This window comes from Eptesicus fuscus, chromosome 6, assembly GCF_027574615.1.
Source record: "Eptesicus fuscus isolate TK198812 chromosome 6, DD_ASM_mEF_20220401, whole genome shotgun sequence".
NCBI classification, from domain to species: domain Eukaryota; kingdom Metazoa; phylum Chordata; class Mammalia; order Chiroptera; family Vespertilionidae; genus Eptesicus; species Eptesicus fuscus.
In genome coordinates, this window is record NC_072478.1 from 57,963,332 (window position 1) to 57,985,695 (window position 22,364).

Below are 22,364 nucleotides of genomic sequence, written 5' to 3' on the forward strand. Positions count from 1 at the left end.
CTTGCACAAGTTGATCTTCAGTAAGTGTTGCAAGGAATTCATTAAATGACTGCAATAATGAGGCCCGTGTAAAATGATGGTATCAGAAATACGTTTTTACCCTGGGATTCAGTGGTCGGGAGGTTTTTACTTCTACCCTTCTCTGGATAAGAGAAACATGTATTTTTTTTTATACATGCCAGAATAAAAGGCCCTTCCTTTTGGAGTGTAAAGCAAAATCCTTACCAGAGCCCATCCCATCAGATGATACTTCGTTTCCCAGTTTATTTCAGTGCTTTCTCTGAGCCTGTCCCCTCTGGCCTTCCTGCCACTCTTTGAACATGCCATAACCCTTCCTGACCCAGGTTTTGGCAGGCTGTTTCTCCAATTGCTTCTTCCCACTCCTCCCTGCTCCAAATAATTCCTAATTATAATTTATAGTTGAACTCAGGTGCCACTGTCTCTGACATCTTGAACCAATCCCTGTATATGCTCTGCTGGAGCCCTTCATAGAATTGGTATAACTGAACGAGCACTCAAGTGATTAAGTGGGTCATACGCCTTTCTTGCTAGAACATAAACTCCATGAAGTCTGAGACTACCACTGCCTTATTCTCGGCTGTAACTGCAGCACCCAGCATTATGTTCACAGAGTAGGTTTTCAACAAATTGGATTACAATGTACCTGAAGGAGTGAATTCCTTACTGAAAGAAAACAGTGACAATGACGATGATGAACCACCTGTAGGTGATTATTGATAACATTCAGGTACTGATAACATTCAGGAAGTGTTGACAAGGTTCTAAAGACTGAATGAGCAATTCTCAATTCTGCTTCTGTGTAATGAGTTCCTCTGCAATTCCTCTCAAGCTTATTTTGAAGTCTCGGATTGAAGAAGTAAAATATCATGACTCTTCATTAAAGATTCATTAATTTTTCTTCTGTGTCGCATCAGATAGATTATACAATTGGGGACTTTTCAATGAAGCTAAAATTTACCTTGCATAATAATTCCTTAGTCAAAACAAAAATTCAGCCATAAGACACACTCAGAAGCTTGGAACCAAATCTCTATGGAAATGGGATTTCCCCTGGGCAAAATGTTTATACATGGTATGCATCTGCTAACTGTGACTCACACATGAATGCAGAAAGCTTACACAAAGCCTGATAACACAGATGAAGGAACAAAAATGCATTTGCTAGTATTTCTATGTTTTGGGGAGGAGAATATTACTTGATTTTAAAATTATTGCTTGATTTTATTATTGTGTACGTCAGTTTCACCTATGAGCCATTAAATGTGATTGCCATAAACAGTAACACATCAAAATATAAGCTCCTCGCACAAAAGCAGCAAAATAAAGTAATTCCATTGACTCCCTGTTCTAGGATAAAGAATGAGAGTATATAAAACTAGACCTGTGACTGGGTTTTAAAAATCCCTGTGCTCACCAATTCTGTCTTGTTCCTGTTTGCAATTCCATGTCCTCTGCCTTCTAGTCCTTTTTGCTTATTCTGGGAGAGGTTAGAAATAATATTTTCTCATACATCTTTTTCTATCTCTGCAATGAAGAAAAGATGAGATTATAAGTCATCAATAGGACTTTGGACTGTAAACCTGACTTTTATTAGCTTTACCTTTACTATGTGAGGTTCTAAGCCTACAGATGTGTGCTTTATTATATGATATTCAGCAAACACTTTCAGCAATTAGGGCAGTAGGTGAGATAGGAATGAAGTGTCTTTGTCCAGGCAAATGACATTGGGCTGGTTAATTGTGGAGGACAACTCAAGAAGGAAAAACTTTGAAATAAAAATGAAAGACTGATTTTGTTAAGAATATAGAAATGAAAAATAAAAGGTAATGTTTTACATTGTTATTTTGTTCTTAAGTTAGCTAAGAGTGTTTTAAGAAGTTGCATATCTATGCTTTGGGCTTCTCTCTCTCTCTCTCTCCATTTTATTTTTTTGTTAATCGTCACCCAAGAATATTTTTCCATTGATTTTTTAGGAAGAGTGAAGAGAGAGGGAAAAACAGAGAGAAGCATTGATGTGAGAGAAACATATTGATTGGTTGCCTCCTGCCTGAGCTCTGGCCAGGGCCTGGGCTGCTTTGCGTTTCTTAAGATCCATGTTAAGTTACTAATGGGGAGGAATCCTACTTTTGAGGACTAAAAAGTGCCAAATTTTAAACCCACTTGCCTGCTTATACACCAGAATGGATATTTAGTCACTATAATATCCACTGTTATTATTGGTGATGTGACTGCTGCTATGATTTTCCTTCCCCCATCCCAACAAACACTGAAGGGAGGCTAACTTTAAGGATTGAATTGGAAACTTACAGTTTAAATGGTGCACTTTCCCTACCTTTTATCAATAGAAATCTAGGGGGGGCAAACAAAAGATAAATTTAATTTCCGATGAATTAAAACAAACAAACAAACAAAAACAAGCAACAAACAACTGCCACCATCCCAATCCCTAAACTTTAAAGTGTGGCTTCCAAGTACTATTTGTCTGGACTGAGATCAAGGAGCAACTGAGAGCAAACACATGACTCTGAAGGTCAAATAGGATACAGATTTCTCCAAAACTATCTTGAAAGGAAATGTGAAGTGTATATTGATGAGCTACTTGAGCATGGATGGTGCACTGGGTGACAAAAGAATGTTGCAATAGAGAACCAGTTTGTACTGTGCAATGGAGAGAAAACAACTCTATAGAAGATCAATTCCTACCCTATGGTCTCTCAGTGAAGGGTCAGAAGTAAATTGAGTGAAAGAAATTTGTGATGAGACAAGAACATTTCATTTAAGTCATAGTTCACTAAAAGAGAGCTTACAAATCTTAGTATATTGTAAAGCTATATAAATAATTATTTTATGACAGAAAGTGTTGGCTCTAACAAGTCAGTTAATTATACAAATATAGCACACACACACACAAAAAAAAACTAAAAATAAAGTACCTGTACTTGGGAAAGCATGAAGTAAAGTATCATTGCAACCTTTCTACATACAATTCTACTTATCAGTGAAGGTTTTATTGCCACATTACTGGTACATACCAGGAAGTTGCAATTTCTTTCTTTCATAACAATTCTTTATATGTCAATAACCAAATTACAGAGGAAATCCCTGATTTAGCACCTAGTTCCTCCTATCTTGTTGACAGTCAGTCAATTCTCCCTCTGGGTGCCATACCTAGCTGAGAAGTAAATGAAGGCTGGTAGTCAGTGGTCCCAGACCCAGCAGTTGTTAAATAATTTGACTATCACCCTTAACAAATGTCCCTTATTTTCTTATAAGAAGTAAAACATCAGTGCCATTTCAAAGGATAAAATATGTACATAATTTTATTTGACAATTTATATTATGTTACAAATATGTACAATTTCAATAATAAATTAAAAATAAATGTTCATTTACATCATGTTACTCAATGCCATTTTTCTGCCTTCATTTCTAAGAGTTCACCGGACGTAAGATCCTGATCATCTTCTTGCTAGAAAAACTTGCTTTGGCAGCACACTGGAAATGCAAAGTGTTTCAGTGCCTCTGAGCAACGGGAAAGTGTTTGTAAATAACAGAAATGCTGAAGAGGATCACTGCAATCAGGAAGTGTTGATGAACATTTGCACAATATTTACAAAACTTCGCAAAAATTCTTTAACATTTTTTTCCTCCAGTTCCTCACATTCTTTGCATCCAGATTCAGTTATATTCTGCAAAATAAAAAGAAAGGATTAGAATGGAAAGTCTGGTATTTTTCTTTCCTGGGAATATCAAATCGTTCGAATCATACAGTGAGGTCTTGAGACATGAAAACTTGGGCAAGTTAAGATCATATTAGAAAGAACTGAGACATCTGATGTGGGCTTAATTTGATAATGGATTAAGGACATTGACAAAAGTAAGCCGTGTCTATCAGACTATGGACTCCCTACTTAGAGCCTTCAATGGTTTCTGCTCATCCACCCTCGAATGAAGTCCATGCCTCCCAGTATGGCACACAGGCCCACCTTACCTATTTCTCGCACATTTCCCCACTGTCCCAAACATTCTGCCCTAGGAACACTGAGCTCACACCTTTATCCCCATGCAGGCCATGCTTTTAGATGCCTCACTGCCTTTGCTTCTCTCTCTGTCTATTCAACACTTCCTATTTCAGCTAAGATTACTCAGCTGCCGTCTGGACTAGGGAGTTTTTCCTGAACCTGTGAGCTTCCGTGATTAACCTAAATGTCCCATCAGGATCCCTGGTGTGGATTCTCCTTTACAGTGCATCGCATATGACACAGACGTTATGGAGTTTTATGCTTTTTATACCACTATTCTTAAATGCTTCCAGGAGAGCACGGCCATGAAATTTTGTTTCCCTAGTATTTAGCATAGGGCTGTACACATAGTATTCATGCAATCATTGCTGGTTGAATTGAACTATTTAGGTGAATACCACAAATCCTTGTAATTCAAACATAGTTTCACGGATAACTAGAATATTTCAAATGTAGCAGTCATAAATACACTTTTTGAGATCAGCTGAACCATGAAAGCTCTACCAGCAAAAAAACAAAATTAGATTCGATATCCATTAAGCACTTGAAATTCAGATTCACCAGTATTCATCAAGCGCAGATTCTATGCCAGGCACTGTCATATTCCATATAACGCTGTCTGATTTAATCCCGAAAATAATCATGTCAGATAGGAAGGCAGAGGCATTAAATGACACAGCTCAGTTGACATAATCAATGAAATTCTCCACGTCCAGGTCTTTTGACTGTGCAGTCCCGCCTACTACTTCACACTACATGTGCCACACTATGCCATGATGAGGGTGACTATGAGCATTGCATAAAAGAGCTGACCATTGATACTGTTATGAATTATTTGTTGCATGACTCAGTCTATCAATAAGATAGAAACGACACATCACAAGAGTATTTTAAACATTAACATATTCTTTTCATAAATATATTGAGTAGGAAGTATATGCCAGGCATTGTTCTGGGAGTTGGGATCCAGCTCTGAAAACAAAACAAAACCTGCCCCTTTGAAACTGACATTCAAGTGGGGAAAAGCAGACAATATTCATTAAGTAAAATGCATAGTATGTCAGAGAGTAGGACATGCAGAGAAGGGGACATGGACATGGACTGCAAACTGTAAAGTGGTGACATCACTGAGAAGATGACATTTAAGTAAAGACTTAAAGCAGCCTGGAATTCTTAGGGAAAAATCCAAGGTGTCCAGCCACACAAGCTTAGGCTCTTTGCACTTAGAGTTCCCTCCGCCTGAACATATGCCCCCAAATATCCTTAATGCTCATTCCCTCATGTCTTTGCCAAATGTCAGCTTGGTAGGTAAGCCTTTTCTAAAGTGTCTTTAGCTGCCTTCTTTGTGGCCATTGGATTTAGTGAGTAACTGATGTATTCATTTGCTTATTGATCAGTTTACTTATGCTTCCCCCCTCCTTAAGAGCAGGACCCATATGTGTTTTTCACTTCTATTTTCCTGAGGGCCTACAATGGGGCTCAAAAAGTATTTGTTTAATTTATTAATTATTATATCTTCTTCATTCATAAAACTTCTTTCTATCCACTTTGCTTTGGCCACTAGCGTTTTGCCATGAGAGCCATAATCTGTTGTACCTTCTGATCTCCCAGCCTACAGGAGGAGCCCCCAGTATTTGCCTTCCTGGAACCCTATATTGCTTATGTTGCCTGAGATAGTCTAAATTATTAATATTTAATACTCAAATTATTCATATTTTTATTAATATCCTTTTACGGCATTTATAAGAAGACAGACTCTCTGACATGAAACTGCTCGGGTCTGAATCCTGGCTCCCCATTTTCTTAGCTGCATGAATTAGAGGAAGTAATTCAAGCTCTCAGTGCTCCAATTTCTTCAACATTGAAACAAACAAGGATAACTATCTCACAGATTTATTGGAAGGACTCGGTGAATTACCAATTAACCCCTGAAGATCGTGTCTGGCGGAGTAATAATCCAATAAACATGGATTACTAGTATTTATGCCAAACCCTTAATTATGTGGAGTAATGTCTACCCACTGCACCTGCTGATAAAAACCAGTGACCTGACTGGTTCACCACTGACACTCTAGCAACGAAGCACACTGCTTGGCACCATGCAGTACACATGTGTTGAATGAATAAGTCAATGAGCAGTTTAGGATCGTGTACACACTAGTGATGCTGCCATTCTGGATGCCACTCCACAGGAATTAACTCCCCCTTCCTTCGGAGGGTCTGCCTGTCCATTCTATCCAGCTCATGACTTCCCCCAGTCAAGCCAGAAACATCTACTGTAACTGTACGACTATTGGTAACTCACCCCATTAGATGATAAACTGGAGTTTGCTAGGATGATAAGGTTTTCTATCACCTCTCTAATGTCCATATTATTCGACTCCTGCCAAATAACACATAACTCCAGAAGAAAGCACTTCATCGCTGTGACTTTGCAATTGGGCTGAAAATAGAGTTACAAAGAACCACTTTGAGAAACAGATTATTTTCCCATTTTTCATTTTCACATAGATGCAACTTTGATTTTTTTAAAAAGTCAATCCAAATATTTTATAAAGAAACACAATACCCCTAAATTTTTTTACATAGGAAGCAGCTTGATTTTTTTTAGCGTTGAAATTGAAACCAAAGAAAACTGCTAACAAAGCAATCAAGGAGGATGGTGGTACTGTGCAGAAGAAACAATGAAACTGGAAAACGTGGAACTCCTAGGCCACCTTTACTCACTGAGCACAGTTCCTCTGTGTAGAAGGGTGAGGGAGGATACTGTCTGAGATTCTGAAAGCACTGATATCTATAGTGAAAGAACTTTTAGGATCAGGTGGTACTGTTAACATTTGAAATAGTAGTAGCTGTCAATCATGCTATTCCTGCAAGTTCCCAAGTTTCAGAGGCAGATGGGATTCCAGGAAATTTATTCGAAAAATCAAAGCAGGGGTAGTACCTGGTTAGCCAAATCAGAAAGGTACTTATAGGTACCACAAAAATATGTTTTCCACAAGGGTTACCTTAACCAAAACCTAAACTGAAAAGAAAAGAGGCATTTAATGAACACCTGGGGATTTGCCTATGTGATGCTTGACTCCATGAGTTGCACAGTGCTGGGACCCTGCAGGCCCTGAACAATGCTTACTGCACAGGTGAATGGAAGAAAAACATACTCATGTGCCTGGCACTGGCAACACAGTAGCCATTCCTTTATTGGTGGTTTTGTTTTCCATAGTTTCAGTTACCCGTGGCCAATCACAGTCTGAAAATATTAAATGGAAAATTCCAGGAAAAAACAATTCATAGGGCATGGCTCTATGACCCTCCTGACATGTCATCAGAAGGTAAACAATAGCTTAATAACACTCCATTTCTTCACTTCATCTGATCACAGAGGCATTGTATATCTCACATCATCATAAGAAGGGTGAATACAGTACATTAAGATATGTTGAGAGAGAGACCACTTTATACAACTTTTTTACAGTATATTATTGTAATTGTTGTAGTTTGTTGTTATTTATTGTTGCTAATCTCTTACTGTGCCTAATTTATAAAATAACTTCAGCATATATATTTAGGTATGTACAGGAAATAACAACAAACTAGAACAATTACAATAATGTACTGTAAAAAAATTATACAAATATGGTCTTTCTCTCTTTCTCTCAAACATTGTATATATAGAGTTCGGTACTATCCATGGTTTCAGCATTCACTGGGGTTCGTGGAATGTATTGTATCCCCCATGGATAAAAGGAGACTAATGCATTCTTTTTCCCCCAAAGCAGTTGCACGGTATCAAAAGGGCAAATACTATCACCAAGCTGGTAATAAAATAAATAATAAATAAAATCTATATATATAAAATCCTAATATGCAAAGTGTCCCTTCAGGAGTTCAATTGCTTGCTATGACGTGCACTGACCAGGGAGCAGCGCGGAAGGAAGGAAGGCCCCAGCCAGCACCAGCAGCCGCTAGGGACCCTACCCATGCACAAATTCGGGCCTCTAGTAGGATAATAAAAAATAAAACCATGGTTCAGACCCAGGTAACACAGCTAGGAAGTGGCTGAGTCAGGATTTAAATCTCAATGTCAGTCTCAGCTTCTTTCTACAACCCAAGAGTTGCAAGGTTAAAAAAAGCAACTTCAGGATGCTGAGAGTTGGTGGTTAATTGACTACTGTCTACTTTGAATAAATACAAAGAAAAATGGAAAGCATGCTGAAGCCTAAGGAGGGAGACAATTTTTGTGTGCACTGCACTATCTAAATGGTCGATGAATATCTATTTTTCCTAGTTTCTGGCTATGGCTTCTTTCCAATAGTACTTAGAAAGTCCTGGTGGGGGCAAACCCTTCTATTTCAGGGAAGTTCTAATTGAGAAATAACAAAAAGGACTCACTATTCTGAGCAATAGATGACATAGTTTGTTTTCCAAGAGGTGAAGAAGTCAAGGAATTGTTTCTTGATTTTTAGTAACCAATCAAGAAAAGGACCAGCAACATGCTTGAAGTCATACATGCCTTGGGCAATGCCAGAGTATTTATGTAACAAGTTCAATATTATTTTTTAATTCTGATAGGTTTTCTGTGTTGTGTTTGTTTCTTTTCTCAGAGAGAAACCAGCCAGAATCCTTTTCTGACTATTGTAGAGATTCATGCAAAATGTGGGTCATAAATGCATTTAAGCAATTTGTAGAAAATATGATTAAAGATGGTAATATACTACAGCACTGGAAACAACTGATATGTTGGATACTTTTAAATTAAATCAGTTAACCTGATTCTTGCATTTAATTGCATCACAAAATTATATGATATATTTTGTTTGACATTGATGGAAAAGGCTTTTGTATATTGTACCAAAAAAGCATCTATGTAGCTCTTTGTTCCAAAGCCCCACAATCTCAACAATTACTTATAAAAATTCATTGATTGTATAAGAAAACACCAAATTTTAGATTTTAAAGCTACATATTGTAGTAAATTTATAAAAAATATACTTCTTAGACTTTGAAAACTGGAAAATACAGCAATTTTGAAACAAAAACTATACTCACCTGAACATCACTTTCAGTATATAAAGTGGCATCAATATGTATAGACTGAAAGGGAAGAAAATTAGATAATATAAAAAATTATCTGCTTTAGATATGAGAACAACCTACTGACATTAAATTAAGCTTTTTAAATTAAATTCTTTGAGATAATTTTAGACTTGTATATAATTATAAGAGAAATTACAGTGAGACCCTGTATATCCTTCACCATTTCCCCCCAATGGTAATATCCTGCATAACCACAGTACAAGATTACAACCAGAAAATTACATTGATACAATCCACCCACCTTGTTCAGATCTCACCATATTTATGTGCAATAAAGTGTGTGTGTGCGTGTGTGTATTGTTCTATGCAATTGTATCAGTGGTTTGTATTTCAGTTATTATATTTTCATTTCTGTAATTTCTATTTGGTTCCTTTAATATAACGTATTACTCTGCCAAAACTTTGATTTTTTCAGTTGTTTCAAGAATATCTGTAATTGCTTAATGGGTGCAATTTTATGATGTTGCTTGAAAATCCTTGTGTAATAATTCTGACATCTAATCCATGTCAGTTTCAGAATGTGTTGATTATCTTTTTTCACTCAAGTTGTAATTTTTCCTGCTTCTCAAAATGTTGAGTGAGTTTCAATTGTATTCAGGCACTTTGGCCATTACATTAGGAGACCTTGGTCCTATTTAAATGTGCTAATTTAGCCTGCAGTCACCTTGATTAGTTTCAGCCTGTGGGGTCTGACCTATGTTTGTGTGCTTAGATTCCAAAGAAGTTCCCTTTTCAGAATTTTTGTTGTGCTAATTGGGGAGGGTGGCTCACTTCCTGCCCCTGGGACTCCCTCAGTCCCTGCTGTGTCACCCAGCGGGGCAGGAGACATTCCATTAAACACAGTTGTCAGTGGGCTCCTCTTCTCTGCCCCTACACCCTGTAGGGTTATCAGGCCAGTGGGTGACGTTAGGTTGGAGAGGGGTTCTCTAGCCCACAGACAGACAGCCTTTCCCAGGGTCAGGCTATTCCCCTTGCAATTGCCCCAAAGATGTCTGGTTTCTCTAGTAGAAGAAGGGAATCTCTGGGCTGTTGTGACAAAGAGCTCTTCACGCTGGGCCTTTTATAAATTGAGTTTAAAGATAATTAGGATCCAAAAATTGTAAGTAAAAGATTTCAATTGAGGTTCTACAAGGCCCACTAATTTCTACAAAAATAGTATTGTTTCAAGTGCGATTGTATTAAGACTGATAGCAAAACACAGGGACAGGGCTACTCCACAACAATTACATCAGATAGTTTACGGAAAAATCAGGACTTACTTGAATAAGATTTTCAAATTTTTCCAAATCACTTATTACATCCTGCCAGTTTGCCTCTGTTTTTGGAAGACTTTCACTGATACAGCTGAAAGCAAAATCAAAAAGTAAAGCATTTTGAATGAACATAATATTGTCATGATAAATACTAATGGCAACAGAGCAAGCGAGAATGTTTTGTCCTGATGAGTGAAAAGATGAGTGCTAGTCTTGCCTTCATGCATCAACATCCCTGTAGAGGAACAGAAACACTGAACACGTAAAGACAACCTCGTGTTAATTTGAAGTTAAGTTATGAAGACCTAACATATAAAAACCAGGTGCAATTGATTATAATATGAATAAAAACAGTACCTAATGTGTGGTATGGCTCAGTAAGTGTTTTTGAATGAATGACTATTTTTCTTTAAGTAGATGTCCCATCGGACTTTTTAAGTCTAATAAATAGGTAAAATGTTTAAAGTGAGCAATAATCACTTTCATATAATGATTTTGAACTGAAATGTTCTTTACAGTACATTAAACATGCCCCTTGTATGCTGTGCACATCATTGCTATGCTTGCAGCTGCCTTCTCCATAAACATGACATACTTTAAGCCTAATCTAGGCTGAGTGATCATATACTTACTCATTTTTGGTAAAACAGAAATTTTGAATCTGGACAAAAGACACGTACACTGACCAAATGACTATGGGATGATTCTGAAAGCTTTACTAAAAATAGCTGTGCCCTCATGGATTTTCATAGAAGCACTGAACCAACACTAATCCTTCTGTGAGGAAGGTTTACCTGTGCAAATCTATCGGTTCCCCACACTGTGAGATAAAGGCTGCCCTGAGTCAGATTACAGAGCTACAGGTTGGGTGCTTAGGTCAAGTGGCGCGGTTTACTAGTTGCATCTAAGAAAGAAGAAAAAAGTTAATCGGCATGGAAAATATGAATGTTTATTAGTAGGAAAGACAAAAGGTCTAAAGAAAGAAAGAAATGCTTCCAAATGAACTAGGATAGGGCTCAAAGGATAGGAGAAGCCAGTGTCAGGAAATAGATTAAAAAAAAAAAGTAACATGATTGAATCCTAAATATCTATTTTGTTACTGCCATGAAAATCATGCAGGATATTAATAAGGAAGGTACTTTCAAGTGTAGTTATATACCAAAAGGTCTATTTTATCTGCAGGACGTTAATACCCTTCGCGATCCTATTAGAATATAGAAATGGTCAGTGTTTACCAAACCTCCTGAGTCTCCATAATCAGCCCTCTCTCATACCCCAAATACTGACTACCTAAGGTGTAAGCCTACTGAACATACACCATTTCATAGGGAAGATATGGAGGAAGAGTGGCAGTTAGCATGATGATGTTTATGCCTAAAGATAAAATTACCCCCAAATGAAGACAGGAATGCCAGCCTCAGTTAAGAAATGGCTATTCAGAAGTAAACACAAATAGCACTGGATGGACGTACTCCTCCAATATGGTTTCTGGAAAATAAAATCATAGAGAAAATGATTAAATATTTTAGTTAAAAGGTGATATTAAAATTAGTAGTTTACCATATCTTTAAATCAAAATTTAAGAATTAATGTTCCTTTTCAGAATTAATAAAACTAGAATTTTTCTGCTGTGTTGCCTGCCCTCCAGCTTTGTTTCTTGTGGACAAAATTCTTTAGTATGTTTTAAATATATATCATTTTAAGAAAATGTACAAATCTAATAATATCACCACTATTTTTTTTATTATCCTTAATCTCCTTCTCATCCTTCTTTCATTTTTAAATAGTTCAACATATTTTATGCAGTATAGATTAATAACACAAAATACTAACCTAGGTTTATAGTTCTAGATTAACTTCATGCAACTGTATGAAAATTAATTATAAATTAATAATATCATTTGGAGAACAAATTGGATAGAAATGGAAGTAACTGAAGACACTCATGCCATCATGAGAGCCACTGTGTAATAACCTTTCTTGGTGATTTAGAAATATCACCTCTCTTAGGACCTCCCAGAATTTAGATACTTTTGTCTGCCTCTTTCATGTTGTCAAAGCTTTAGAATTTCAGATGGCAGTGTTGACTGTCACTTTAACCACTAAGACTCTGTGATTAATTTAGTCTATGCTGAAGGGATGAGTAACAAACACCCATACTGCACAATTCACTGAGGAGATATATATTTAAAGAACAATATAGTGAGGTAAGTGAAATAATACATTTACAAGCAAGACACAAAGAGTACATCAAGGTTGTTAACAGAGTTAAAAAACCCATTATATTTACTTTCAAAATAAGAAAAATCCATGTGAGAATAGACATCTGTTACATCCCAAGATCTCTGAAGAAGAGTCACATTATGAAATATCTGAGATTTAAGTGACCTTTTAGAAAAGTCTATATACAATACTATCTTCATCTAATTATTCTTACCGAAATTCTCATTACTCAATGCCCAGATAAAGCCTTAAATATTGAAGAAGAGCTGGTTATGGCAATGGGTTTCCAGCAGCCATCCATCCAGAATACTTCCTATAATAGAATCCAGGGGAAATAATGATCCATTAAAAACACAAATAAACTACAGGGGGTGGGGGGGGGAGAGAAATAAAGAATTAATATTTATTGAGCACCTATTTTTTTCCCATGGGCACTCTATTAGTCACTGAATATATGCATCACATTTAATCCTCACAACAATCCTATGGGGTAGGGTTAGCAACATTTGGTAAGCTGTCTGGGCCCCACAGTAAGTCTAAGATAGCCAAGATTAGAGACCAACCAATACATGGTTTTCTCTCACATCTCTCTCTCTTGGAAAAAAAAAATGAGTGTGTGTGTGTGTGTCTGTGTGTGTGTGCGCGCGATCCACGTTGAACAAAAACAAAAACACCTGAAAAGGTAAAATACTCTATTCCTTTCTCTTTGGTCAGGACTCAATGTGTGCTATTAATATAATTATTATCAATGATGGTAATATTAATTGGGCTATGTATTGCTTACATAGTGCTCTCTGGCTAAATAGCCACATGGCCGCCGAGAACAGTATATTCCCTTCCTGTTCTCCTGCTGTTCCCTAGCTTGTCGTGCATTCTTTCAAAAAATCGGGACTTTTTTAAAACACCCCAGGACGCGGGACAAATTGTTAAAAATCGGGACTGTCCTGCCAAAAGCAGGACGTCTGGTCACCTTATCCTAGCCTGACCCTCAGAGAGCTCAGAGAGTTTAAACCGTAAGTTTTGGCAGTCCTGTGACTGGGTCTCACTGCACAGTGCTTGCTGACCTGATGACCGGCACTGCTAGCCTCGCAGGATGTCACTGCCCAGGGGTAAACACAAGAAGAGTGGACAGGCACATCAACACATCAGGCCAGTTCTAAGAGCTTTAATTCTGGAGTGACTTGTGAAAAGAGCTGTAAATATGTTACATTCTGTACCACTATTGTCGAATATCCCACTGAGAAGATATAATCTGACACATGACTGTTTAGCTTTGTTTTATTCTCTTTGTTTACTTGCCTAGTTGCACATGTAAAATAAATTCTCATAGACTTAACAACAAGAGTTCTAAATATAAGTTTATACGGTAAAGACATTTAGCGATTCACTCAAACACACTAAAAATGAGGGCAAACCAAGATTGAATGTATAATATAAAGAATGTAAGGGAGTGTAGCTGTCCTTTATTGGAAGGTAGGTCGATGTGGAGGTGTAAGTTCTCAACTACGGCTTTGATTTTCCCAGTTAATTAGGACTAACTGTCATTAGCAGAGAGTGACGATGGGGAAGAGGTGTTAGGGGTTGAGGACAGAGGAGAATGAAAGAAATCACCATCAAGGTAAGAAAGAGAATAAACTAAAATAGGTATGGGATGAGAGCCATGCCTATTGGAAGTTCGTGGTCATGAATGGCCAGGAGGTAAGATTAGTGTGTGTTTTCTCCAGCCACATTAAGCTGCAAGGAACAGGTAGGCCTAGAATAGGTAGAAAACTGGCCTGAATCATAGCTGTGTATGCCAGGCAAGCGCAAGAAAGAGAGAGGCAGGGGCTGTAGCAAATATGTTAAGGGATGTAAGGGAGCTACGTCCCTGGAATTTTATTTTCTTTTTATTATAAAACTTCATGGAGGAAGTGTTATTGGAATCACACCGTAAAGGATAGGCAGATTTTACACATGAGTTTTTAAAAGGAAACAACATTCTAGGTGGAAGAAAGAGCTGAGCAAGAACATACACAAACCAGTGCAGTGTTTATTCAGAGAAAAGGCAGTCATTTGATAACAGTCTGAAAGTAGTGGTAGGTAAGAGTGGACAAATCTGTTGCCCCTGTATAAAGCAGGAATTGGTAAACATTTCCTCTAAAGGGCCAGACAGTACATCAGGCTTTGTAATAATAGTTCTTTGTAGGGTCTGTCTTGAGGATGTTACTCTGCTATTCCATTGTGAAAACAGCCATAGACCATGCATGAATGAATGGGTATGGCTGTGTTCCAATACAACTTCATTTATCAAAACAATTGGTGAATTTGACCCACAGTTTATAGTTTGCAGACCTATGACTCCTGTGGATCTCTTAATCAGTCCCATTTGAGTACAGCTGAGAAACTGATATCTTCAGATGTCTCAGATTTCCCTGGCTGTCATTAATGGTACTAGCATTTTTCAGTAATTGCGTTCATACTACTTTTAATTGACACCCATATTATGAAAATGTCAAGCATAAAATTTTGTGAAATAATCTGTGTTCACTAGTAAGTTAAAAAATATATGAACTATGTTACCATGGTTACTACTGTGATTTTGAAAAAGTAATCCATACAAAGATAAGATCTGAAGTTGGTATTTAATGCTCTTGTAAAGCCACACACATGATAATAGGGCCCATAAATCTCAGCTTATCAAAACAACAAAAGTAAATGATTATGTAGGATGTTTCTTCTTTTAAAAATACAATTTCATACATGGTTTATAAAATATATGTATTTTAAATATAAATTTTTAAATAAAATGTTTTTCTTGGGAATACTTAAAACAATACAAATTGCTAAATTATACTGGAAAGTCTCCAAAGCAAATTGTACACATTTAAATAACTATAATGCCAAGGACAAAGGCAGTGATAAAATTTGGATAGCTAGGTTATCATGACAATTGAAAAAACATTCGTTAAATAGATGGTATCATAAAAGGTGAATAAAAAAAAAAACCTCAGGAAGTTTATCATATAAGATAAGCAATGATGATGCATATATGTAGCTAGAGAGCATATCTCTTAGTATAGTTCTATGTAGCAATATGTTCATGTGCTTTAAAAATATTTTTTTTACATTTTTTATTGATTTTATAGAGAGGAAGGGAGAGGGGAAAAACACATCAATGTGAGAGAGAAACATTAATTGGTTGCCTGCCACATGCACCTGGACTGGGGATTCAAACCCACAACCTGGTACATGCCCTGTTCAAGAATTGAACAAGCAACCTTCTGGTGCACAGGATGACACTCAACCAACTAAGCCAGACTGACCAGGGCCATGTGCTTTTTTTTTTTTTTTTTATCATTAGGTGCAAACATTCTTGAAAAGGGTTTGTGGGCTTTTGAAAAACGCTAGTTAGTACACTTCTCTAAGGCAGGTATAATGTGATATTTGAGGAAGTTTGGGGCATTAAACAAGTTAACATTTAGTATATAATGGGTCTAAATACTTTTTTAAAACCTCGTTCATTTATTTATTTTGCAAAAAATGTGACATTCTTGTGGTCAGAAACCTTGTTTAGTTCATTTAGTCCTGTACCTCCAACACAGAAAAGTATCCATGATACATGATAAGTGCATATCACATGTTTGTTGGACTTTATTTTTAATTTATTTATAACTACATTGTCCCCATTGTCACAACAATTAGCCTCTTAGCTGCACTTGCCTCCCTATCCAGCAGATGGCTCAGTTAGTCACTGTCATATCCCAAGAAGCACCCTGAATTTCCCCCACATTTTATCTTCCTGCTACATCTATTTTGCCGATTTCAAATTCTAAGCTACACAGTATTGCTGGAACATACGTGCCACTATAATTCCCTGAGGTGCAGCTGGTAATGGGCCTTTTCTATATTCTACAGCTTTGCTCTTGCTGACATTCTCCACCACACGTTTAATATCAACTTTATTGAGGTATAATTTCAAGATAATAAAATACACCCATTTTAGGTATACGATATGCAGGATTTTGACAAGTGTATACATCTGTGAAAGCACCATCACCAACATGATTATAAAACATCTATAATCAAATTTCTCTCATGCCAACTTGCAGTCACTACATTCCCAATTCCCACCACCAGGGGCAACCACTGACCTAACATACACCTTTCCAACCAGCAAAATGGAAGAAAAATCATAAGTAATCTCCATATGGAAAATAATGTGGGATAAGTAAACTCATGTTAAGATTATTTGAAGAAGGTGAAATACATTCCTGATGATTAATTGCAAAAATCAAAGGAAAAGTTTACTGCAGGAAAAGAAAACTCTAGATATATCATTATAATTTCCAAACCAAAAGGAAATGACACTTAACCTGTCTAATGGAAGGCCACGGTAGGCAAAAAAGAAAATTTAAACGAAGGAAGCACAGTAAAAATATACATAAAACATAATGTGGCAGTAGTTAGTCTAAACATACAAGTATACCCACCCACATATGCAAAAATGGGATAAAATCTTTATCTGTTTACTAAATGACAGACACTTAGATTGTGTTTGAAAAATAAAGAGAAAGACAGAGAGATAAAGTTTAAAATATGTCATTTATAAGAAATGGAACAAAAATAAAATGGTACAGACAACGATATGGTGGTTACCAAAGGGAAAGGGAGGGGAGGGAGGTAGTAAAGAATAAAGGGGGTCAAATATATGGTGATGGAAGATCTGACTTTAGGTGGTAGACACACAATGAAATGTACAAATGATGTATCATAGAATTGTACATTTAAAATCTATATAATTTTATTAACCAATGTTACCCATTTTTTAAATGGTATAAAAAACTTGAAAATGCAAATAATTAAGAAGTATAGTAATACTAATACTAGAATAATAGAATTCAAATGGTAAGTACTAAGCAATACAAAGGATAATGCACATGTATAAAATTTACAACCTATAATAAGATATATTAATCATGAACCTTCATGCACCTAACAATATAGTTTAAAATTATACAGAGGAAAAATAAGAAGTTATTAAAGATCTTAAACACTTTTTAGAAATTTATACTAAACAAAAAATGAAAGGGCTATGGTCTGTGGTATGCAAGTAAGCTGGCTCTCGGAAATAAAAATGAAAACCACACTGATTTGTAACATTTGCCAATTTATATTATGTAAATATCTTACTACACTGATTTCCAGCCAGTGGTTTAACAACTGGTTCACAAAATTCCTGAATACTGAACCATTGTTCTCACAAGCCAATTAGAGCTGGTTCCAATTAACCACTGCCTATGGCAAATTTTAGAAGAATAAACAATGTTGTATGTAGTATATATGTATATTAGGATAAATATATAGGAATAGAGGAAAATATTCTACTTTACAGAAATAGCACATTAAAAAAATGAACACATCAAACATTCATAACATGTCATCCATGAGCTAGACAAAAAAGTCTATGTACTAGACTTAAAATAAAGTTTCAAAAAATTACAAAAATCTGAAATTATACCTGACACATTTTGTGATCACAAACCAGTATTGGTATATTGGACTATTGAATTGAATAATATTGAATTACAATAATATCAATAGTACCGATACTATTGATAATATATATTTTCTTAGAAAGTATACTGAAAAAAATCAATAATAAGCCCTGACAGGTGGCTCAGTTGGTTGGAGCCTCGTTCCGTACAACAAAAGGCTGTGGGTTTGATTCTAGGTAAGGGCACATACCTAAATTTCAGGTTCAATCCTGGTCGGGGCATGTAAGGGAGGCAACTAGTCGATGTTTCTCTCTCAGATCTATGCCTTACTCTATCTTTCTTCTATTCCTTCCTCATTCTCTAAAAATCAATAAACATATCCTCAGGTAAGGATTTTAAAAAATCCTATCTAATAATAGACAAATATGCAAATTGACCATACCTCCGACACACCCACAAGCCACGCCCACCATCCAATCAGAGCGAATATGCAAATTAACCCAAACCAAGATGGCTACAGCCACAGAGAGCAAGGTTTCCTAGGTCACAGAGGAAACCAAGCTTTCCGCCTGCCCTTGCCAGGCCTAAGCCTCCACTCAAGCTACAAAGTTTCAATTATAGAAGGTAAACAAATTCAAACAAATGGCGGCAGAATGGAGCTTGAGAGAGCAGGCCAGGGTTGTCCCCGGCAACAGGGGAAGCAAAGCTTTCCACACACCCTGGCCGGGCTCACCCGCTTAAGGCAACAAAGTTTCAATTATAACCCCAACACAAATGGCTGCCGGCCTCGGAGGGAGCCCCAGGCTTGTCTTGGCTCCACTCCAGGCTACAAAGTTTCAATTGTAGAAGGAAAATAAATTCCAGATAGCAGAGCCTCCGCTTGGGTTACCAGGGGGCGTGGCCGGCCTGCAAACCACCACAGGCCCCTCGCTCAGTCCACCCCACGCCCCAAGGGAACCCCCACTTGATCCAGGACGCCCTTCAGGGCAAACCAACTGGCCCCCACCCCTGTACCAGGCCTCTATCCTATCTAATAAAAGAGTAATATGCAGATTGATCATCACTGGAACACAAAATATAGCTGCCCCCATGTGGTCAAAGATCCTGCCCCCATGTGGACACAAGATGGCCACCACAAGATGGCCAGCAGGAGAGGGCAGTTGGGAGGCACCCGGCCTGCAAGGGAGGGCAGTTGAGAAGGACCAGGCCTGCAAGGGAGGGCAGTTGAGAGGGACCAGGCCTGCAAGGGAGGGCAGTTGAGAGGGACCAGGCCTGCAAGGGAGGGCAGTTGGAGGTGATCAACCCTGCAGGAGAGGGCAGTTAGGAGTGTCCAGGCCGGCAGAGAAGGGAAGTTGGGGGCAAACAGGCTGGCAGCGGAGTGGTTAGGGGGTGATCAGGCTGGCAGGCAGAAGCGGTTAGGGGCAATCAGGAAGGCAAGCAGGCAAGCAGTTGGGAGCCAGCAGTCCAGTGGGATCGGGCCTAAACGGGCAGTCGGACATCCCTCGAGGGGTCCCAGATTGGAGAGGATACAGGCTGGGCTGAGGGACAACCCCCCTCTGTGCACGAATTTCATGCACCGGGCCTCTAGTCAATAATAAAAGTCTAGAAAAAGTTTTAAAAATATATTGACTTATATGAAAATTTTTTCATTGTAATTGATACTATTGTAATTCAATATTATTCAATTCAATATCCTAAAGCCATAGGATTCCTATCTAGGGTCATTTTCACTAAGTATAGGCACAGAATGAGGAAGCACACAGTCAAGGCTGCCGTGGTCCCAGCTATGTGCCTGTAAGTCCTGGCTCTTCTTTACTCTCTAGGTGACTTCAAGACATGTATATACCTTGATTCATTTCCTCCACCCAAAATCAGCAAAGTGGAGATGCTCATGAACATACCTCCTATGATTGTTGTGAAGATTAAATTTTACATGTATAGCACTTGAGATTGTGCAAGAGGCATAAGGACTTATAACACCATCTATTAATATTGCATTGCTATCTCATAAAGAACCTTTGAGAAAAATATGGGAGGCATCATTAATATCAGCCTCATTTTACAAATAAAGTAAAACTCAGAGAAAGTAAGTAATTTGCCCATTACACAAGAAGGAAGACAACTGAAATTTAGTCCTGGTTCCTTCATTCACTTACACATTCATCAAATATTTATTGAGCCCCTGCTATGCGCCAGTCACTCTTCTTCTAAGGACACAGCCCAGAAAGTCAGAAAACAAAAAAACGAGTAATTAGGAAGTATGGCTGATGGTGTGGAGAGCAATAAATACAGAGTGTGAGATGTAATTCATCTTGACTATTGTGCAAAAGATGTATTTAAAGGAATTAAGACTGAAGATAGGAAAATGAATCAATTATTATTGTAGCAATCCAGCTAAGGAGCTAAACTGAGGAAGTAGCAATAGGAACTGAAAAGTATTGCTTATTGGAGTACTATGTCCTAGCAAAATTGGCAAGTACTATGTCGGATGAGGGAGGAGGACGAGTCTAAGATGACTAACAGATTTTATGGTTTGGAAGGTCAGGGCAGTGATGATTGAGATTGGACAGAGATAGGTCTGGTGTGAGGGACATGTTAATTTTGGGAGGTTGGTGGCCTATCAAAGAAATGCTCTGGCAGACAGACAAATATGCAAATTACAAGCTCAAGAGGTAGCAGTACTAGAGAAATAATGCATTGACTTAAAACCTCGAGTTCAGAGGAGATCAAGCTGGGAGAGCATGTAGAGAGAAAACTGCAGGGAGAAAAGAAAAGAACAACAATCTTTAACCTTTCTTCAGATAATGGCTTCCATGAAAGGCTTCTAAGTGCTTCAGGTTATTGGTGGCAGCCAGCGTGTTCATGCAGCAAGCAATTACAGCACGTGTGGGGAACGCCCTTCCTTGACGGTAAGAAGCATTTTTTTTTTTTCAATTTGAATGTTTCTGAAATTGGGTCACATCGTATAAATGATCTCTATCCTCATCCCCAGAAAAGCTGTTATTAAAAAGATTGTGCTTAAAAAACTGATGGTGTTTCACAGCAGGTTCTCTGGGAAGGAGATTCTGACTGATTCACGTGCAGGAGGTGGATTGGGGAAGGTTTGCAGAATCACTACCTGTGGGGGGAGGCAAGAAAGCAGAAATGGGCAGAGGAAGGAGGGAGGCCACTCTGCACTCAGTGACTGGGTTTTGTGGAGCTGGGGAGCCGGTTGGCCCTCTGCAGTTGTACAAATTGGGGAAACAATGGCCTTTATGACCCTCCCCTCCCCTCAAAGAACACTGGTTGCCCTGGGGATTGTGTGTGCTCTTTGAAAGTTTCTCCCAGAGAAGACTGTCAGCTGAAAACTCTAGCAAGTAGCACTCCCACCAGGTGAGATAACAAGTTCTGCATCCCTGAAAGAGAATATGGCCACAGAATGACATCCACTACAAATGATATTTAAGAATGAAGGAAATAGCCCGGCCGGCATGGCTCAGTGGTTGAGTGTGTTGACCTTTGAACCAGGAGGTCACAGTTGGATTCTGCCTGAGTTGTGGGTTCAATCCCCAGTGTGGGGCATGGAGGACGCAGCCGAACAATGATTCTCATCATTGATCTTTCTATCTCTCCCTTCCTCTCTGAAATCAATAAACAAGATATTTAAAAAAGAGAATACATGAAATAAAGCATTTTTATTTCAACAAGATTTATATTAATATACTCATGAAGAATTAAACACAAATTTTGTCTGGTGCAACCCATTTAAAAATCCATTACGTTAGAAGTTCAGGTCCTCTGAAATTCTACCCTGTTTGGGGTAAAGTGGAGAAAAATAATTATTCCTAAAAAAAATTTTTTTAAAAGTATATGAGATCACAAATGATATTCACTGCACAAGTCCTAGGCATTTACCAAAAAAATCATTTGGCAATGAAAGTGCAAAATAACAATGGTAAGTTCTAACTTGGAATGAGAGGCAGATTTAACACAAAATCAGAGGGGCCCCAACGCATTTTGCATTGCCTGTAGTGAGGAAGCAACTGCCATAGCTCAGGGGGCCGGGAGGATTTGGAAGGTGGCCCCAGAGGGTGGTCACCTTATACCTCCTAGAAGTCATCCATGGTTTGCAGCAGGTACTACCAGCAAGTATAATCAGCCGGCAGGCTGCCAGCACTTCCTTCAGTCTACTTGGACTTCAAAGACAATCTATCCCCAATAGACCTCAAGGAGTGTCTGGACCTTATCCGTGACTCTCAGGATGTGAATACGATACGTCAGGGTCACTGTGACCT

General features: G+C 38.0%; 1 protein-coding gene across 7 annotated transcripts in view; it reads right to left on the reverse strand.

Annotated features, from left to right (window-relative positions):
- Positions 1 to 1,435: 1,435 nt before the first annotated feature.
- IL15 (interleukin 15) overlaps positions 1,436 to 22,364 on the reverse strand; it is a 65,872-nt gene continuing 44,943 nt past the window's right edge. For 5 of the 7 annotated variants that reach the window (XM_054717710.1, XM_054717709.1, XM_028151067.2 and 2 more), the window contains 6 exons: positions 12,831 to 12,929; positions 11,784 to 11,881; positions 10,400 to 10,484; positions 9,093 to 9,137; positions 6,349 to 6,486; positions 3,320 to 3,710 (listed from right to left, as the gene is read on the reverse strand). In XM_054717710.1, the coding sequence (XP_054573685.1) occupies positions 3,600 to 3,710; positions 6,349 to 6,486; positions 9,093 to 9,137; positions 10,400 to 10,484; positions 11,784 to 11,881; positions 12,831 to 12,842 (489 nt within the window). In that variant the 5' untranslated portion in view covers positions 12,843 to 12,929 and the 3' untranslated portion in view covers positions 3,320 to 3,599. Of the gene's footprint in view, positions 1,546 to 3,319; positions 3,711 to 6,348; positions 6,487 to 9,092; positions 9,138 to 10,399; positions 10,485 to 11,783; positions 11,882 to 12,830; positions 12,930 to 22,364 lie in introns of those variants that run through there. The other 2 variants (XR_008556365.1, XM_054717712.1) reach the window with 2 other exon arrangements.